General features: G+C 32.0%; 1 protein-coding gene across 14 annotated transcripts in view; it reads left to right on the forward strand.

Annotated features, from left to right (window-relative positions):
• Positions 1–22,488, forward strand: part of LOC145270082 (orphan steroid hormone receptor 2-like) — a 428,823-nt gene that overhangs the window by 378,611 nt on the left and 27,724 nt on the right. For 10 of the 14 annotated variants that reach the window (XM_080126369.1, XM_080127865.1, XM_080127743.1 and 7 more), the window contains 2 exons: positions 4,182–4,429; positions 14,780–14,825. In XM_080126369.1, coding sequence (XP_079982495.1) covers positions 4,182–4,429; positions 14,780–14,825 — 294 coding nt within the window. The remainder of the gene's footprint in view (positions 1–4,181; positions 4,430–14,779; positions 14,826–22,488) is intronic. The other 4 variants (XM_080127384.1, XM_080127697.1, XM_080127830.1 and 1 more) reach the window with 1 other exon arrangement.

Here is a 22,488-nt window from a genome sequence, read left to right on the forward strand (position 1 = left end):
TAGGGAACTTTATGAAGTGATAGCAAGCCAGCTAGTGTGCTAACAAAATTTTCAGCTTACAAAACACAATAAGAAAATTTTTTGGTCTCTGCATACAGAAAAAAATTTCAGGACGTGACAGATACGAGTGATAGAGAGACTATTTTCAATTTTTTAAAATCAAGGTTTGATTCAATTTTAATTTTTTAGTAATTTTCTTGAAATATTTATGTTGATTTTTATCTGGAAACATTTTTTCTTGAACTTATTTTATCTATTCACCCTCCTCCCTAAATTAAGATTATTTTAAAAATTAATTATAATTTTTACTACATTTAAAAAATGTAGAGTAAAGAAAGATTTTCTGTTTTAATTTTTATCATTCAACCTCTGAAATTATTGTAAGGGATGGTGGAGTTATTATGTTTCTTAGAAATCGCAAATTAAGTGTAATAAAGTAAATACTCCATTTTGTGTTTTGTAAAGTTAAGTACTAATTATTAGAAACTGAAAAAATAAAAATTAATTTTAAGTGTTTTGTAAAGTTAGGACATTGCCTCACTCAAAAGGAATACGTCCACATTTTGATACTAAAATTGGCACTTGTTTAATGAAGACATTAAAAAAAAAATGAAAATATCAAAAAAGTTTAAATTGTATGTATTAGTTATGGAATGAAGTTCTCCGAAAAAAATTTTTCACTTAATTTCATCAAGTAGTTTTTTTTTTTTTTTTTTTTTTTTACAGCGAAAAAACAATTTGCTATGATACCGAGCAAAAGGTTTGATTTTTAGGAAGAAAAGCTAGTATTAAAGATGGGGAGGGAGTGTCGGCGCTTTAACTGGAGTTATCTCCCCGTGGCGTGTTCACAAAATTCGAACATGCTCTCATAAAAATGTGTTTTTTCACTGTAAAAAAAAACAAAAAAAAAAAACTACTTGATCATATTAAGGGAAATTTTTTTTCCGAGATCTTCAATCCAAAACAGATACGTACAATATAACCTTTTTTTTTTTTTTGTGTTGATATTTTCATTTTTTAATGTCTACAAGTGCCTTAAATTTTTTTAAATTTATTACTGATTTATATTCTAACATCTACTTCATTTACAGGTTTTAACAGTTAGATTTGGTGCTATTTGAATTTTAGTTCATTCTGGTTTTATTCTTATTAAAAAAATTTAATGAGGGCTGTATGTGATCTCCGCTTATCTCCATATTCTTTCCAATCATCCTGAATTTTTTCTTGCCACTGGAATCGGGCAATGCCAACTCGGGAAAGGTGTAATTAGGGATTCTGCAACCCTTGTTTCATAATTGCGTGCACAGTCACCCTTACAAGAAGTATCTATTGTCTCACTAGACTGAATGGAGACAATGATGATGATGATGATGATGATGATGATATATATATATATATATATATATATATATATATATATATATATATATAAAATTAGTCATTTTTGGAAAAAAAAATCCAGCAGAGTTCTCAATTAAAAGGAAAATCCGATATATATATATATATATATATATATATGTATGTTCAAATTTGTTTTGTAAATATGTCTTTGTTATATTTAGTATTTAAGCTAAAAAAATAAGGAAAACTAACATTTATGAAAAGAATAAGGTATAACAACCCCCACCAAGTTGTTTTTCTTTTAAGGTGTTGATTTAAGGTTGAAGAAAAGTTTAAAAACTGTACTACAATCCAAAGAAAATGTTGGTTGGTCAGATGTATAAATGCACAGAAAGTGATTTTTTTCTTCTTTTTACTTCAACGAGCCTAGACTTCCTTTGGAATATCTTTTTAACTCTTACATTTCTACATTATCATCAACTTTCATATAAATATCACTTCTTTCATAATATATAGTTTTCAATTTATGTGCTAACCAGCAATGTTTATAGCCTGCCTATCATTTTGCTAATTTCATCTGAGATAAGAGTCATTTTTTAAACTCCATGGAATAAGGAAATTTTAAAGTTTCAACTTGTTTTCCTTGTCGAGTAATAAATTTATTGTAAATTCTAATTTACCGAGTTTAAATTCAATTTTTTATATATAAAATCATTTTATATGCGAAACTATCATGATAGGAATGTGCTCAATATTGGAAATATTTTTTTTTCTTTTATTTATCATACTCATGTTCAACCCGAATAGGCACGTCACCACATGGATGTAAGAGGACACTATTTGTGACCATGTTTAGGAAAGATGAGTTAGATGTTAGTTTACATTACATTTAAACTTCTGCATGTCAGTACATTCAAGGAAGCAAGTAACAGGAAAGGAATTCCAAAGTTTAGCTGTCTGTGGAAATAAAGAAGGTTTTCAGCATTTAGGGACCGCCACAGTAAAATGGGTTTTTCAAGAGTATGTATGTCGAAGGAGCACTTTACACTATCTGGTTGTCTCATTGGCACACTGTTTAACAAGAAAAGAAAACATATTGGTCCATGGGCCATCTCTGATGTGTTCTTTGATGGCTTCCCAGTCAGCCCTTTTGTAGTACCTTATCGTTTTGTGCAATGGCTGTTTACTTTAGGATTGTGATTTAAGGATGATTGCTACTGATACCACTAGGTGGTCTGCATTTCTGGGTGAACTATGGGTATTTGCCATACAATCCTAGGGTACTGTGGTAAAGAATAGGTTTAGAAGTGAAACTTGCTGGTCACCATCTGGGAGGCGAGTTGTGAATATTATTGTCTTTGTAAGGGAATGCGCTATAGAGAAACTATGAGTACAGCATCCAGCTGCATCTGTGTAACTTGAGAAATCAAACTAATTTTTATGGTTAAGTCACCAAACATGTAATTGCTATCTAAGGAGAATGCTGCATCTATATTATCAAAGACATGATTGATTAGTGTACAGTCGTGATTTGAAAGAAAATGGTAGAGAAAATATAACGCAGTGTTGAAAGGCTAGCTGAAAGCACATGAAGGCTTGCTTGTCTGATTCTAGATTATCCTCTCTAGTCAAGGGGATAGTGTTACAAATATCGACTTCAAGCGTGTGCATATATCAATCAGAGTCCTTACGACAGAGAGAGCAGTATCCTGTCATGTTAAAGTAGTTAGAGGGGATTGAGGAGTGTAGGTTTGTTTCACTGAATGCTAAAATATTTGTGCAGATTAGATTCTACGTCATCTAGGTTACTTCCTAAGCCCATGGATATTTGTGAATGTGAGTCTTAAAGGTTTGTTTGGTTTAATGTTTAAACATGGAATAAAATATGAGAATGTCCTTTGATCTATCGCATAATGATCTGATATAAATACTTATTTTTCATTGGGTTTAGATTTTTAATCTTTCCTGAATTCTACCAGAATCCAATATCCTTCGATAATGCAATATTCAAATTGGATTTTTTTTAATCTTTCCTGAATTCTACCAGAATCCAATATCCTTCGATAATGCAATATTCAAATTGGATTTTTTAATCTTTCCTGAATTCTACCAGAATCCAATATCTTTCGATAATGTAATATTCAAATTGGATTTTTTCAACATGTTCATTGATACACTTATTACTGCAAACATTTCCTGCTTAGTATTGAAAAAAAATTGGGGGTGCTATTTTTGGTTTAAGCATTACACAAAATTGTTTTGTAGAGTTTTTCAAATTAATACTGTTCAATAATGAGAAAATTATTGGATTTTTTTTCTTCAGATGATAAAAGTAAACTCTTTAAAAATTCATGGATTAAAAGACATTCCCATGGTTTATTCTTTGTTTAAACATTTGATAATTATAATAAACTCGTTTACTTTTGGTTTATTTTTTCAATATTTTATAATTATTATTTTTTTTTTTTTTTAACTCCTCCATGCATAGTATCGTAACAGATCATCTATTCAACTTGATTATAAGTTTTCAGGTTTAGAAAGGAACTTTACATTTTGTATCAATTCTTTATTTTTTGTTGTATCTGTCATCACCAGCCAGTGTTTAGTTGGCACTAATCACAACAAGCAACTCAGGACCGTCTGTCCTAACCCAGCTCATTGAATTTCATCCCAGTAAATTGCTTCATCTATCAGTATAAAAGAGTCAATAAATATTTTATTTTTTCTGTTTCTACTCCCGCACGTAAAATAATGTTTTACCCCCTCCCCTCTCGAAAATCTTCTAACCTTATTTATCTCCACATGACTAACCCTAGATTTCTAACCTGGCTGTTCCTCAGCTCCGAGTCTCATTTCAGATCTAAGCACCCTTGCTAGTGTAGTGACAACATTGGCATCCATGGGCAAAAATGGTGTGCAGGAATCCGACTCCGATCCCAACAATTCTGCATCTACGACCACACCAACCACTACCAGCAGCAACGGTCACTTATCATCGCCGTGTGAGAGTACGGATTCTGTGGTGAAGGCCTTTGACACATTAGCACGAGCAGTCAACCATCCACAGTCACAACAACAGGACATACAGGTAACTTTTTGTGTCTTGCTTAATGCATCAATATTGAATATTTGTGTTAATTAAGCTATACAGCTATTTTGTTGGACCTAAAATAACATTTAAGATAAAGTTAGACCTAAATAACATTTAAGCTAAAGTTAGACCTAAAATAACATTTGAGCTAAAGTTAGACCTACATAACATTTAAGCTAAAGTTAGACCTAAAATAACATTTAAGCTAAAGTTAGACCTAAAATAACATTTGAGCTAAAGTTAGACCTAAAATAACATTTGAGCTAAAGTTAGACCTAAAATAACATTTGAGCTAAAGTTAGACCTAAAATAACATTTGAGCTAAAGTTAGACCTAAATAACATTTAAACTAAAGTTAGACCTAAAATAACATTTGAGCTAAAGTTAGACTTAACTAACATTTAAACTAAAGTTAGACCTAAAATAACATTTGAGCTAAAGTTAGACCTACATAACATTTAAACTAAAGTTAGACCTACATAACATTTAAACTAAAGTTAGACCTAAAATAACATTTAAACTAAAGTTAGACCTAAAATAACATTTAAACTAAAGTTAGACCAAAAATTACATTTAAACTAAAGTTAGACCTAAATTAACATTTGAGCTAAAGTTAGACCTAAATAAAATTGAAACTAAAGTTAGACCTAAATAACATTTAAACTAAAGTTAGACCTACATAACATTTAAACTAAAGTTAGACCTAAAATAACATTTAAACTAAAGTTAGACCTAAAATAACATTTGAGCTAAAGTTAGAACTAAAATAACATTTGAGCTAAAGTTAGACCCAAAATAACATTTGAGCTAAAGTTAGACCTAAATAACATTTAAACTAAAGTTAGACCTAAAATAACATTTAAACTAAAGTTAGACCTAAATTAACATTTGAGCTAAAGTTAGACCTAAATAACATTTGAACTAAAGTTAGACCTAAAATAACATTTGAGCTAAAGTTAGAACTAAAATAACATTTAAACTAAAGTTAGACCTAAAATAACATTTGAGCTTAAGTTAGACCTAAAATAACATTTAAGCTAAAGTTAGACCTAAAATAACATTTGAGCTAAAGTTAGACCTAAATAACATTTAAGCTAAAGTTAGACCTAAAATAACATTTGAGCTAAAGTTAGACCTAAAATAACATTTGAGCTAAAGTTAGACCTAAAATAACATTTGAGCTTAAGTTAGACCTAAAATAACATTTGAGCTAAAGTTAGACCTACATAACATTTAAACTAAAGTTAGACCTAAAATAACATTTGAGCTAAAGTTACACCTAAAATAACATTTGAGCTAAAGTTAGACCTAAAATAACATTTGAGCTAAAGTTAGACCTAAAATAACATTTGAGCTAAAGTTAGACCTAAAATAACATTTAAACTAAAGTTAGACCTAAAATAACAATTAAACTAAAGTTAGACCTAAAATTACATTTAAACTAAAGTTAGACCTAAAATTACATTTAAACTAAAGTTAGACCTAAAATTACATTTAAACTAAAGTTAGACCTAAAATTACATTTAAACTAAAGTTAGACCTAAATTAACATTTGAGCTAAAGTTAGACCTAAATAAAATTTAAACTAAAGTTAGACCTAAATAACATTTAAACTAAAGTTAGACCTAAAATAACATTTGAGCTAAAGTTAGACCTAAAATAACATTTGAGCTAAAGTTAGACCTAAATAACATTTAAGCTAAAGTTAGACCTAAAATAACATTTGAGCTAAAGTTAGACCTAAAATAACATTTGAGCTAAAGTTAGACCTAAAATAACATTTGAGCTAAAGTTAGACCTAAATAACATTTTAACTAAAGTTAGACCTAAAATAACATTTGAGCTAAAGTTAGAACTAAAATAACATTTAAACTAAAGTTAGAACTAAAATAACATTTAAACTAAAGTTAGACCTAAAATAACATTTAAACTAAAGTTAGACCTAAATTAACATTTGAGCTAAAGTTAGACCTAAATAAAATTTAAAGTAAAGTTAGACCTAAATAACATTTAAACTAAAGTTAGACCTAAAATAACATTTGAGCTAAAGTTAGACCTAAAATAACATTTGAACTAAAGTTAGACCTAAAATAACATTTGAGCTAAAGTTAGACCTAAAATAACATTTGAGCTAAAGTTAGACCTAAAATAACATTTGAGCTAAAGTTAGACCTAAAATAAAATTTAAGCTAAAGTTAGACCTAAAATAACATTTAAGCTAAAGTTAGACCTAAAATAACATTTGAGCTAAAGTTAGACCTAAATAACATTTAAGCTAAAGTTAGACCTAAAATAACATTTGAGCTAAAGTTAGACCTAAATAAAATTGAAACTAAAGTTAGACCTAAAATAACATTTGAGCTAAAGTTACACCTAAAATAACATTTGAGCTAAAGTTAGACCTAAAATAACATTTAAACTAAAGTTAGACCTAAAATAACATTTGAGCTAAAGTTAGACCTAAATAACATTTTAACTAAAGTTAGACCTAAAATAACATTTGAGCTAAAGTTAGAACTAAAATAACATTTAAACTAAAGTTAGACCTAAAATAACATTTAAACTAAAGTTAGACCTAAAATAACATTTGAGCTAAAGTTAGACCTAAAATAACATTTGAGCTAAAGTTAGACCTACATAACATTTAAACTAAAGTTGGACCTAAAATAACATTTGAGCTAAAGTTAGACCTAAATAACATTTAAACTAAAGTTAGACCTAAATAACATTTAAACTAAAGTTAGACCTAAAATAACATTTAAACTAAAGTTAGACCTAAAATTACATTTAAACTAAAGTTAGACCTAAATTAACATTTGAGCTAAAGTTAGACCTAAATAACATTTAAACTAAAGTTAGACCTAAATAACATTTAAACTAAAGTTAGACCTAAATTAACATTTGAGCTAAAGTTAGACCTAAATAAAATTGAAACTAAAGTTAGACCTAAAATAACATTTAAACTAAAGTTAGACCTAAAATAACATTTGAGCTAAAGTTAGACCTAAATAACATTTTAACTAAAGTTAGACCTAAAATAACATTTGAGCTAAAGTTAGAACTAAAATAACATTTAAACTAAAGTTAGAACTAAAATAACATTTAAACTAAAGTTAGACCTAAATTAACATTTGAGCTAAAGTTAGACCTAAATAAAATTTAAAGTAAAGTTAGACCTAAAATAACATTTAAACTAAAGTTAGACCTAAAATAACATTTGAGCTAAAGTTACACCTAAAATAACATTTGAGCTAAAGTTAGACCTAAAATAACATTTGAGCTAAAGTTAGACCTAAAATAACATTTGAGCTAAAGTTAGACCTAAAATAACATTTGAACTAAAGTTAGACCTAAAATAACATTTGAGCTAAAGTTAGAACTAAAATAACATTTAAACTAAAGTTAGACCTAAAATAACATTTGAGCTTAAGTTAGACCTAAAATAACATTTAAGCTAAAGTTAGACCTAAAATAACATTTGAGCTAAAGTTAGACCTAAATAACATTTAAGCTAAAGTTAGACCTAAAATAACATTTGAGCTAAAGTTAGACCTAAAATAACATTTGAGCTAAAGTTAGACCTAAAATAACATTTGAGCTAAAGTTAGACCTAAAATAACATCTGAGCTAAAGTTAGACCTAAAATAACATCTGAGCTAAAGTTAGACCTAAAATAACATTTGAGCTAAAGTTAGACCTAAAATAACATTTGAGCTAAAGTTAGACCTAAAATAAAATTTAAGCTAAAGTTAGACCTAAAATAACATTTGAACTAAAGTTAGACCTAAAATAACATTTAAGCTAAAGTTAGACCTAAAATAACATTTGAGCTAAAGTTAGACCTAAAATAAAATTTAAGCTAAAGTTAGACCTAAAATAACATTTAAGCTAAAGTTAGACCTAAAATAACATTTGAGCTAAAGTTAGACCTAAATAACATTTGAGCTAAAGTTAGACCTAAAATAACATTTGAGCTAAAGTTAGACCTAAAATAACATTTGAGCTAAAGTTAGACCTAAAATAACATCTGAGCTAAAGTTAGACCTAAAATAACATTTGAGCTAAAGTTAGACCTAAATAACATTTTAACTAAAGTTAGACCTAAAATAACATTTGAGCTAAAGTTAGAACTAAAATAACATTTAAACTAAAGTTAGACCTAAAATAACATTTAAACTAAAGTTAGTCCTAAAATAACATTTGAGCTAAAGTTAGACCTACATAACATTTAAACTAAAGTTAGACCTAAAATAACATTTGAGCTAAAGTTAGACCTAAAATAACATTTGAGCTAAAGTTAGACCTAAAATAACATTTAAACTAAAGTTAGACCTAAAATAACATTTAAACTAAAGTTAGACCTAAAATTACATTTAAACTAAAGTTAGACCTAAATTAACATTTGAGCTAAAGTTAGACCTAAATAACATTTAAACTAAAGTTAGACCTAAATAACATTTAAACTAAAGTTAGACCTAAATAACATTTAAACTAAAGTTAGACCTAAAATAACATTTGAGCTAAAGTTAGACCTAAAATAACATTTGAGCTAAAGTTAGACCTAAAATAACATTTGAACTAAAGTTAGACCTAAAATAAAATTTAAGCTAAAGTTAGACCTAAAATAACTTTTAAGCTAAAGTTAGACCTAAAATAACATTTGAGCTAAAGTTAGACCTAAATAACATTTGAGGTAAAGTTAGACCTAAAATAACATTTGAGCTAAAGTTAGACCTAAATAACATTTAAACTAAAGTTAGACCTAAAATAACATTTAAACTAAAGTTAGACCTAAAATAACATTTGAGCTAAAGTTAGACCTAAAATAACATGAAAAAACTCAACATGAAATATCTAAAAAAAAAACAAAAAAAAAACGAATAAAACTAGAACCCCATCATCCAATGTAGACCCCTACTACCATGTCTCCTTCTCCAACATCAGGGGTCTACGTTCCAACCGTCCAGAGGTTGAAACCCAATTACAGGAGACAAAACCGGACTTATTCTTTCTAAGCGAAACTGGCATAGGGCCAACCACTTCCCTAGATGAGTTCATAATTAAAGGATACTCTAACTTAACATCTAAATCTGACCCCCAAGATCACCATGGGCATGGAATATGCGCCTACATTAAAGATGGCTTGCCGTGTGGTAGAGATATCTCCAGAGAAGATCCTGATTTACCTTATGTATGCTTCCGGGTTGCACTTGCTTATACCACCGCATTCATATTTGCACTCTATCACCCCCACAACAGCAGGGTTACTGTCCTTAAGAATATATCTGAGAAAATTGACCTTATCCTTCGGCTACCATTCACATTTGCGGTGACTTCAATGTCCATAATATGGAATGGCTGACCCACTCAAATAAGACAGATGATGAGGGGAGGTTCTGTCATGATTTTGCCATTGCCTATGACCTCACTCAGATTGTTCATGAACCCACCCGTGTGCTCGATACTACTGGTCAATATGCAAGCCTTTAAGACCTTTTTCTCTCAACTTCCCCTGAGCTATGTTCATGTTCCGTCCTATCTCCTCTTGGATCCTCTGATCACACAGTTGTATCAGTTAAGATAAAAATGAAATGTAATAAGTCTTCAGATATACCTCTCCACCGTACTGTATATTGATACTCTATGGCTGACTGGGATAGCTTCTGTACATTCATATCTGATCTACCTCTGCATTCCATGTTTAAAAAGGATGTATCCTCTATAGTATCAGACCTGACCGAATGGTTAATTGTAGGGATAGACCGATTCATACCATCCAAAAAATTCCAACAAAAATCTAACAGCCAGCCATGGTTCTCCCCAGAATGTGCCGCTGCCATTGCGCACAGAAATCACTTTTTCCATAGCTACCAACGTAATAGATGTACTGAGACTAAAGCTGCCTTCAGAACTGCCAGCAACCACTGTAAAAGAGTAATAAAACATGCAAGAGAGCTATATGCTCAGTCCATCAAATCCAAAATAGCTGAGCAGTGGCTTGGTTCCCACCAGTTTTGGCAAATAGCAAACAGGATCCTGAACAGAAGCGTGTGGTGCATCCCAACCATCATCAATGAACCTGAGGTCATCTCATCAGCATCAGACAAGGCCAAACTATTCGCCAGGAACTTTGCAGCTAATTCTACCCTCTGCGACGAAGGCCATCAACTCCCCGTATTTCCTCCTACAACAGACAATACCCTATCCAACATACAAATATCTGTGCACGAGGTCGTCAAACTAATCAAGAACCTTGATTCCAGTAAAGCAACTGGCCCAGACGGCATTCCAATTATAGTGTTGAAAAAGCTTCGACCAGAACTTGCCCCCATACTTACAAAACTGTGTTCTCTTAAGGAGAAGTGTCAGTATGCCCTGTATTTAAGAACTCAGGTGATAAATCATTCCCCTCTCAGTACAGGCCAATAAGTCTCTTGTGTGTCATGAGTAAGTTACTGGAATCCATATTAAATAAAGAAGTAGTCAACCACCTCAGCAGAAATGACCTCCTTAGTGACATGCAATATGATTTCTGCTAGATCTACAGCTGTTATATCCCATAGGATTAGTGAATCTCTCGACAAAGGCTTCCTTTCTAGGGCAATTGCTCTTCACATATCAAAGGCCTTCGATAAGGTTTGGCATAAGGGCCTACTTCACAAGATTTCCAGCTACGGTATAACTGGAAATGTTTTCTCAATAATTAAATCATTTCTCTCTGATAGTGGTTGATGGGCAGAAATCTGAGTATTAATGCTGGAGTACCCCAGGAGTCCATCCTGGACCCAACTCTCTTCCTGATCTACATCAATGATCTTCTAAAACACATACTAAATTCATTCGTTGACATCTATGCTGATGACACGACCATATACGGCAACACATCAAAGGCCGTAAATGACAAAGCTCTCTCTGATTACCTCTCCTCTGATCTTGAGCGCGTGGTTCAGTGGGGGAAGACGTGGCTGGTTACCTTTAATGCATCTAAAACCAAGTTTCTAACTTTACATCATCAACGCTCTGTTCCCCATCTAGCATCAATTGAAATGGATGGCTCTCGTCTTGGGGAGACTTCATGTTTTGACAAACTCGTGGGTTTGACCTTTACTCCTGATCTGAAATGGAACACATATATGAAGTCTGTTGCCCGGGCCGCTGGGAAAATGGTAGGATCCTTCTACCGCTCCAGAAGATATCTCACTACTGATGCAATTCTCTATCTCTATAAAAGCCAAGTACATCCAAAGATGGAGTACTGCTGCCACATCTGGGCTGGAGCTTCAAAAAACAACCTATCCTTCCTTGACAGAATACAAAATAGACTTTGTGGCTTAGTGGGAGATGCTCTCTTCTCTTCCCTGCAACCTCTTTCCCACAGAAGAGACGTTGCGAGCCTGTTTTTGTTTTATCCTTATTTCCAAGGTAAGTGCTCGTCTGAGCTCCAATCTCTGGTACCCCCTTGCCAATCTTTCATGATAAACACCCGTCTAGCTAAAACCACTGTCAGTAATTTCCCCCACTCTTTATCTGTGCCTAAATCAAAACGTAAATTCCATGAACATAGCTCTTTTCTGAGAAGTGCATGCCTGTGGAATTCTCTTCCGTTTGCCTGTTTCCCACCTGACTACAACTTGGCCGTCTTCAAGTCCAACATAAACAAATTCCTGATTAATCGCCCCCTTAAGTAAGACGCTTTATCAAATCTCCAATACCAACTATTACTACGATATTATCCCATTGATTATTGTACACAAAATAACCCTTATCCCCGAGTGGCTTATGGGCCTTGATAAGTGGTGATCCCCATATAAAAAAAAAATGCATATATACGCAACTACACACGTGGATATATACATAGATACACAACTACACACGTGGATATATACATAGATACACAACTACACACGTGGATATATACATAGATATACAACTAAACACGTGGATATATACATAGATACACAATTACACACATGGATATATACATAGATACGCAACTACACACAATCATATATTCATATATATGCAACTACACACAATCATATATACATATATATGCAACTAAACACAATCATATATACATATATATGCAACTACACACAATCATATATACATATATATGCAACTACACACAATCATATATACATATATATGCAACTACACACAATCATATATACATATATATGCAACTACACACAATCATATATACATATATATGCAACTACACACAATCATATATACATATATATGCAACTACACACAATCATATATACATATATATGCAACTACACACAATCATATATACATATATATGCAACTACACACAATCATATATACATATATATGCAACTACACACAATCATATATACATATATATGCAACTACACACAATCATATATACATATATATGCAACTACACACAATCATATATACATATATATGCAACTACACACAATCATATATACATATATATGCAACTACACACAATCATATATACATATATATGCAACTACACACAATCATATATACATATATATGCAACTACACACAATCATATATACATATATATGCAACTACACACAATCATATATACATATATATGCAACTACACACAATCATATATACATATATATGCAACTACACACAATCATATATACATATATATGCAACTACACACAATCATATATACATATATACGCAACTACACACATGCATATATACATATATACGCAACTACACACAATCATATATACATATATATGCAACTACACACAATCATATATACATATATATGCAACTACACACAATCATATATACATATATATGCAACTACACACAATCATATATACATATATATGCAACTACACACAATCATATATACATATATATGCAACTACACACAATCATATATACATATATATGCAACTACACACAATCATATATACATATATATGCAACTACACACAATCATATATACATATATATGCAACTACACACAATCATATATACATATATATGCAACAACACACTATCATATATACATATATATGCAACTACACACAATCATATATACATATATATGCAACTACACACAATCATATATACATATATATGCAACTACACACAATCATATATACATATATATGCAACTACACACAATCATATATACATATATATGCAACTACACACATGCATATATACATATATACGCAACTACACACAATCATATATACATATATATGCAACTACACACAATCATATATACATATATATGCAACTACACACAATCATATATACATATATATGCAACTACACACAATCATATATACATATATATGCAACTACACACAATCATATATACATATATATGCAACTACACACAATCATATATACATATATACGAAACTACACACTATCATATATACATATATACGCAACTACACACAATCATATATACATATATATGCAACTACACACAATCATATATACATATATATGCAACTACACACAATCATATATACATATATATGCAACTACACACAATCATATATACATATATATGCAACTACACACAATCATATATACATATATATGCAACTACACACAATCATATATACATATATATGCAACTACACACAATCATATATACATATATATGCAACTACACACAATCATATATACATATATATGCAACTACACACAATCATATATACATATATATGCAACTACACACAATCATATATACATATATATGCAACTACACACAATCATATATACATATATATGCAACTACACACAATCATATATACATATATATGCAACTACACACAATCATATATACATATATATGCAACTACACACAATCATATATACATATATATGCAACTACACACAATCATATATACATATATATGCAACTACACACAATCATATATACATATATATGCAACTACACACATGCATATATACATATATATGCAACTACACACATGCATATATACATATATATGCAACTACACACATGCATATATACATATATATGCAACTACACATGTGCATATATAGATATGCATTCTTGTTTACCATTGATGAATAAACTAATTTTAATTTCAAGAAGTTCTTTTTACAGCATCTGGTATTCCTAAATGGTCACCTATTTAGTACTAGCCAGGCTCAACATCGCTTAATTTTGTTAAACTAATTGCAACTGGTGTGCTAATTAATGACTAGTTTTGTTTGTTTAAAAAGACAAAATTTATGCCAAAAATATTAATTTTAAAAGCATTGAAATACAATACAGCTGCATTTTTTTTGTTTTTATTTTATGATTTTTTACTATACCATTTTCAGACTGAACCTGCTGACTGTGAAGAACCGCCATTATTGGACATAGAGGGTGAGTTTTCTTTTTTTAACCTCTCTTTCTCTTTTTTTCTCAGAAGGCAATAAATATTTTTCTTTTTTCTCTACTGTTTCTATAAAAATGTTTGGCCACCCACTTCACCCTGGAGTTTATTAGACATGTCTCTGATAAAATGTGATTATTGGAATTTTGTTTTGCTTAAATAAATTTCATATTGCAGTTTTGAATTTTTTAGATGAGGTATGAATGTTTGTATTAATTGAACAATTGTTTTCATCTTGAGTGTTACCTGTACAGCATTTCGGTCGATTTAACCTTTAAACTTAATCAGATGTAAAAGTCGCCATATTTTGGCAGTAAGAAAAAAAGAGGAGCTACTTCTGCACTCCAGAGTTTGAAATTTTTCAATCTAGTTGGAAGTAATTTTACAAATTATAAAGATAATTAAATTATCAGGAAACCCTAAGGAGTATTATTTTTAACTTATGATTAAATCTTTAATTAAATCCATTAACAAATTGTAAGTTTTTAGAATCATAACATTTATGGAACTAAAAGAGGTTGCTGGTCATGTTATCCATTTTTTAATCAGATGTAGTTTTCATTTTTTGATATGTTATTATTACGACTGATAGGAGATTAAAAAAAAAAATGGAAAGAAAAAATAAGAAAAAAGAAAGGGAAAGGAAATGAAGAAAAGAAATTGAAATTGTTTATGTTTATCTATAAATATAAAAGCGAAAATGTATGTATGTGTGTTCGCTTTTTCTGTGTGTCTACAAAAGGCTTCTTTCAGAGAAGCGGTCGGTCGGTTCACAACTTTTTAAAACTTTTTATATCACATATAAATCATAATATCTCATAGTTAACAAGGAAGCTCGCCTATCTATTTAATTTGCTCGATTTCGGGAAGATAAATATTCAATATTTGTCGCTCTCCGAGTGTGGGTTAGTCTTTTTCCTATAACATTTGGGGGGGGGGGGAGGCGTTCAGCAGTAAATGAAATCCCGCAGTCAAACTTGACCTCATTAACTCATTAAAACGAGCACCTGGTAAATCCAAGTAATTAAATAAATTCAAACGTGTTTCCGTAAGCATGTCGCGGTGGGGGCAATGGTTAACGTCGCACGTTTTTTTTTTTTTTTCTTTTTTTTTCGCAACTTTACCTCAACGGTTCGGGTTCGATCCTCATACTTACTTTTTCTCCAACCCCCCCAACCCCCACCACCACCACCTCCAGACACCCGGGCAACGCCGGGTTCCCCTCGCTAGTGTATATATAAAAAAGCATAGTAAAGGGGAGCAACTCTGAAAAAAGGGAATGACTATATGGGATTATCTCTCTTGAGTGTAAATATATATATATAGACCTAGCAAAAGGATCTTCATTGTCCTCAGTACTGGCCAACATATATATAGAGCACTTTGAGGAATTGGCAATAGGATCTTTATAATTTGTGTATACTTAATCCAAATAATACAAATTTGATATTAATGAACACTTTTTTTTTTTTTTTAAATTGGATTAAACTTCATTGTTGATTGGGAAACATAATCCTAAAATATTCTTACTATTGTTACATTTTTAACAATCTAATAAAAGTTTTTAAATATATACAGGATATTTATTGTTCTTTTTTTATGTATCCTCTGTTTAGCTAGACGAATGAAGCTTCATTTCATGCAGAAAGAATTACAGTGTCTTGCTGCATAAGTAATTATATTTCTATAGCAATTAGCAGTTCTCGATTAAATAAAACCTTTGCTTTGGCCAGAAGATCAACACCGAAAACAACAAATGTCTTGCTGCATTATCCAAAAATGTGCCAGAGTCCTGCAACAAAATTTCTAGAAACAACCGTTGTGTTTGTCATATCATCTCATTTTTATTCTGAGAGCCTCAGGCTGAATACAAGTGGGTTGAAATCTATTCATCTAATACTTATAAATAAAGTAGTGTTTGTGTTTTAGCTCCTTTCATCAGATGGCTTCATGCCTTGTCTGGAACGATTTCTAGAAAAAAAATATGTGTTTTAAGCAAGCTAGTGAAACCTTGGATCAACCAGATCAACTACAGATGCTATTGTAAGACTTAACACATTGTCATGTTAGCTGGAATATCTTTGTCAACCACTCTTCACCTGATATTTGGTTTCCTAACTTATCTCAATTCCACTCAACAGAGTGCAGTTATAAAAGACAGATCCACCTGCAACACAAAGGACAAGCTTATAGTCAGGATTAGCAAAAACTTAAAGGCTTAATTCAGGAGTGACAAAGGCCTGTGACTGGTCTGAGGTCGCCTTTGAGCCAGTCATCAAAGCCAAAGATGAATTCATCATAAAGTAGAAAGTGGGCAGCCTCATAACTCTTGCTTCCTGTATGTTGTACTTTAATCCACACATTCATTGAGTGATGATCCTGACAAAGGGAGAAGAATTGTTGCCTTCTGGATCAGAATTTATCCATATAGTACTTAACGTTGGCCTTGAAGTAATATTATTTTTGGTTTTAATTTCTTATATCAGGTGGCTCTCTATGTTGTCTGGAGCAATGTACATAAAAAAATATCCAAGTTTCATGAATAAATCTAATAAAATTAAACTTCTGTATTATTTTTCCAAGACAGTAATCTTGCAAGCAAATATTGTTCATATTGCATATGAATATGCATAAACATATATTTATGGGCATATAGTTATATTTTGAATATAAATTTTAATAACACAAAGTTTTTCAAATAGCTCTCTCTCTCTCTATATATATATATATATTCATATAAATATTTGCAACTCAACACACACAAAATGTGTCCATATTCATATAATTGCATATAATAAATCAACTTCATTCCTTTAAAACCAAGCAGTTCAGTCCCATTTTAATTCCTAAGTTTCACCATTTTTTTCAATTTTTGGTGCATCTTTTTATCTTTGAGTGCATATGCCAGTTTATACTCTGCCAGATGTACATTCAAAATTGCTGCAATTCATCTGGAATTAATATATAACATCACGCAATAAGTCACAGGCCTGACATATGATGGTACCACTAATAAAAAGTTCATGAGTTTTATAAATGGCACGTGTTAAAATTTGAGTCCAGTCAGATTATTAGTTTATAAATTATAGTTATTTAAATGATGCTATTGTTGCAAACAATGGAAAAATCTGAATTTGATATGTTGATAAAGCATTTCTTTCTGATGGGCAAAAATACTATTCAAGCAAATAATGGCTTCATAAGTATACTTTGTTTTGAGTGAACAAAAATACCCAACAAGTTACTGTTATTTAATAAAAAAAATTTTTAATTTCGCATGTGAAAACATTTCTTTCTGATGGAACAAATATACTGTTCAAGCTGTCTTGATAAATATTTGGATTTTAATCTGTCAGAAACAATGATTATGAGGTGTTATGCTGACTTTAAACATGGTCATACAGACACAAGTGATTCTGAAATTTAGTTCGCTTAAATTCAGAAGTTGTTGGAAAATATTGAAAAAATTTAAAAACTCATTTTTGGCTGAAGTTATGTGACGGAGCATTGAAAGCGGTATATTCACCATTTTGCAATGAACATTTTGCAATGAGAAATCTGTGTTCAAAGTGAATGCTGTGTTTTCTCACAGTTGATCAAAAACAACCAATGATTCAGAGTATTGCTTGCAACTGTTTCAGCGTAACAAAAAGAAGTTTTGCATGAATATGTGACACAATGGTTGAAACGTTGATCCAGGACTTCACTTTGTAATCAAATTGGGAATCAACTGAATAGAAAGCAACGTGCAAAAGCTGTTGAAACATGACGTTTTTAGGAGGTAAAAAAACGATTAAAGACGTTAACATCACAACGTTTTAGGAGATAATAATTTTACCCCCAATAAAATATGTTTAATTTAAGAACACAGCACGAAATGAACAACAAACTTCTTTTTAACAACAAAAAAGGGAATTTATTTCACAGTAGGAAGGTTAAAGTCAGACTGAGGTAGAGGAAGAAGGAATAGTTCTTTTTTGGGGTCTGTGTCAGTCAGTATATTTCCAGTGTCGGCCCCAGCTAATAGCAGTTGTCTCCACCTTACAGATGCTAAACTTCTGACTGACAAACAATATGGATTTAGACAAGCCCGTTCCACAGCAGACATCCTCACTGTAATCTCTGAACGTATATACCATTCACTGGACAAAGCGGGGGAGGGCAGAACGGTAGCTCTAGATATATCTATGGCTTTTGACAGGGTATGGCATGAGGGTCTCCTCAGGAAAATTAAATCATACGGTATCACTGGTAGAATACTTAACATAATTAAATCCTTCTTAAATAAGAGAAAAATCCAGGTTCTCCTCGATGGTCGTACATCTAAACAGTGTGATATAAATGCGGGAGTGCCTCAGGGGTCTATCCTTGGACCTCTATTGTTCCTAATATTTATTAATGACCTCCCCAACAAAACTGCCTCTGAGATGAGTATATATGCTGATGACACCACACTCTATAACAGGCATGACAGGAAAACAAATGAACACATAACTAAAGAAATGGCAAAAACACTAGAGGATGACCTCCAATCTGTAGTGGAATGAGGGCATAAATGGATGGTCACATTCAATGTTGCCAAGACTAAACTGGTTTCCTTCAATAATTACAAGAGACCTCTGCCACCAATAGAAATGGCCAGTGACGCCCTGTCTGAGAGTACATCTTTCAAACTGCTTGGCCTAACGTTCATAGGAAACAATTATATTGAAAACATTGCCAGAGCCGCTGCAAAAAAGGTAGGCTCTCTCTACCATGCTAGAAAACTACTGACACCTGAAAGTATCCTGTACCTCTATAAGGCCACCATTTGCTCATGTATGGAGTATTGTTGTCACATTTGGGCTGGTGCATCTGCTGCTAGTTTCTCGCTCCTAGACAAGGTTCAAAAGAGAGTTGCCAATCTGATAGGCCCTGAACTGGCATCTAAACTTCAGCCTCTGTCCCATCGATGAAACGTTGCATTCCTCTGCCTGTTCTACAAGTATTTTAATGGTGAATGCTCTGACGAACTGCAGACACTTGTGCCCTCACGACATAGACACCCTCGACAAACCCAACACGCAGTTAAATCCCACCCCCACACAGTAGAGATCCCTAGATGTAAAAGATCCTTCTACTCCAGTAGTTTCTTCCCCAGAACCGCTAGACTCTGGAATTCCACTCCAGGTCCCTGCTTCCCTAATTGTACTGACATGCAGAAGTTCAAGTGTAACGTGAACCGACATCTTGCTGCCCAAATCCCAACATAGTGCCCCAGTAATTGCTGCCCCTGATAGTAGCCCCCTACACCAAAGTGGCAATGTGCCTTGTTTGGGGTGAAAATGTAATTAAAAAAAAAAAAAAGAGGCTGTCGATGCTAGATGGAGATTTCTGGTGGACAGAGGTCGGGAGAGGAGAGGTTTTGCTTAGTTGAAGGTCTGGTCTTGACTGTCAACGTTCCCTCAAATCTTTAGGGAGCAAATGAATCAATGCACTCCGTTTGCTGATAGGTCAGCCTTTGGTCGAAGAACTCAGATGAGGGGCCGAGGGTATTGATTCACTAGAGAAAATAGTTCTTTTTAACTGCTACAAGCACACAACGTTTTGGCTCTGTGTTTTGAGATTTATTCTGTTGATTGTTTACCGTGAGAAAGCGACGAACCATCAACAGCGAACATTACATTTGAAGAAAGAAATTGCTAAGAAACAGATACAAATGAAAAATCACCAAAACAATGCATTGTATCACAAGTCGATTGCAGTTTGAATTATTTCCGCACTCACCTTATTCTTGTTGTCTTCCCGGGTAAAATTTTCTGTATATAATTTAAATTTTATCAAGTTAGGATATGTTTGAAGTTTTTAAGGAATTTTCGACCTCATAACTTTAGAGATTTATGAACATTTCCATTATCTTCCCTTGGAAATTTATATAACAATGCACTTGTTTAGTTAGATTCTCTGGCCTTTTTTTTTTTTATAGGGAACCTACAAACATCACACACACAGGCATTGAGTTTTATACCTATATAATCTCTACTTATATATAAAAGGCATTTTGTCTGTGTATGCATGAGTTCATTCCCTATGGGTTCTGAAACGGCTGGGCAAATTTAAAAAAAATTTCATACAATGTACTTTATGTAACTAGGAGGGATTGGTTTTGTATCGGAATACCTCCACCAAGTATTGACAATAGATAATTGAAAAAGTCCGATCAAAGAATAAACAGTCCAATCACTGCGAGGACATATGTGAGCTTCCTCCTGGTGCACTCTGGTGGGTCCCCGACTAGATCAGCAATCAATGAATTTCATTGAAAAATGTGTGATTTCACTAATTTTGATGACAATAAAATTATTAGAATTGTGAAACCTTATTTATCTTATTCAATCCCGGACAACATTGGGTCTCCCTGCTAGTATAAAGTATCTTTAATATAATAATAATACTCATTGTGTCTTTGTTTTCATGTCTGTAAGTATAAATAGGTATGAGACTAAGGGAGGCAATTCAGTATATATTCAAACGAATGAAATTCATATCTTTCTTATTTATTAAGCTGTATATTTACTTTTCTTGCAAAATTTCCTATTAACATGGATATGTCATCAAGAACATGACAGTGATGGTAATAATTTCAAATGGGTAAACACGTTTTGCAGTAAAATGGCATGGTAGACTTATGTGCTATGAGTTATAAAAACGAATTAAGCCAATTAAATCTGTTAACAGATTTTCTGAACGTCCAAGTTTGAGAGTGCATGATTCGCTGATAACATTCATTAATCTTTGTCATTAAAAAGAAAACGTGTTTGCAGAAGTATTGTGACTGATTGAATAGACAGAAGCAATACAAAAATATGGCATCATTTGTGACAGTAAACTGGTTATCAGTGTAGAATAAATTTGGAAACTAATTAAATGATCATTATTTTTTAACACAACTGCTAGACATAAGGGGTGTGTACAATATAGATTCGATTTAATCTAATTTTATGCAAAAAAAAAAAAAGGGACTGGAAGATCTTCATAAAAATTCAGATACACCGATTTTGATAAATTTTTAACTATAAATATTAGACATCAATTTTAAAAGGTTGTTTGGGAATATTCACACAACTTCATAAATTCGGAGTGTTTCCATTGCTGCCAAACACTCGATGCATTCCCAATTGTTTGTTTTAATGACACTAATTCATTTATATGCAAATTAATGCACTTATATTTTAAACCATGTATACTAAATGACCATAAAAGATCATTTAACATCAAACCTGTACCCAAATTGGTACTAAAATCTCCAATGCTTCATACATGCTCAGATTTAACTATCACTCACTACACACCCAGACTAAAGTAGTTCCCACTATATGGCAAACTAAACTAGCCACTATTATACGGCCAGACTAAACTAGCCCTAGATACACAGCCATACTAAACTAATCTAAACTAGTCCTCACTACACGGCCTGGCTAAACTAGCCCTCACTACACAAAATAACTAAACTAGCCCTCACTACATGGCCTGGCTAAACTAGCCCTCACTACACAAAATAACTAAACTAGCCCTCATTACACAACATAACTAAACTAGCCCTCATTACATGGCCTGGCTAAACTAGCCCTCACTACATGACCTGACTAAACTAGCCCTCACTACACAACATAA

This window comes from Euprymna scolopes, chromosome 1 (genome assembly GCF_053919585.1).
Source record: "Euprymna scolopes isolate OS-2025 chromosome 1, ASM5391958v1, whole genome shotgun sequence".
In the NCBI taxonomy this organism is placed as follows: Eukaryota; Metazoa; Mollusca; class Cephalopoda; order Sepiida; family Sepiolidae; genus Euprymna; species Euprymna scolopes.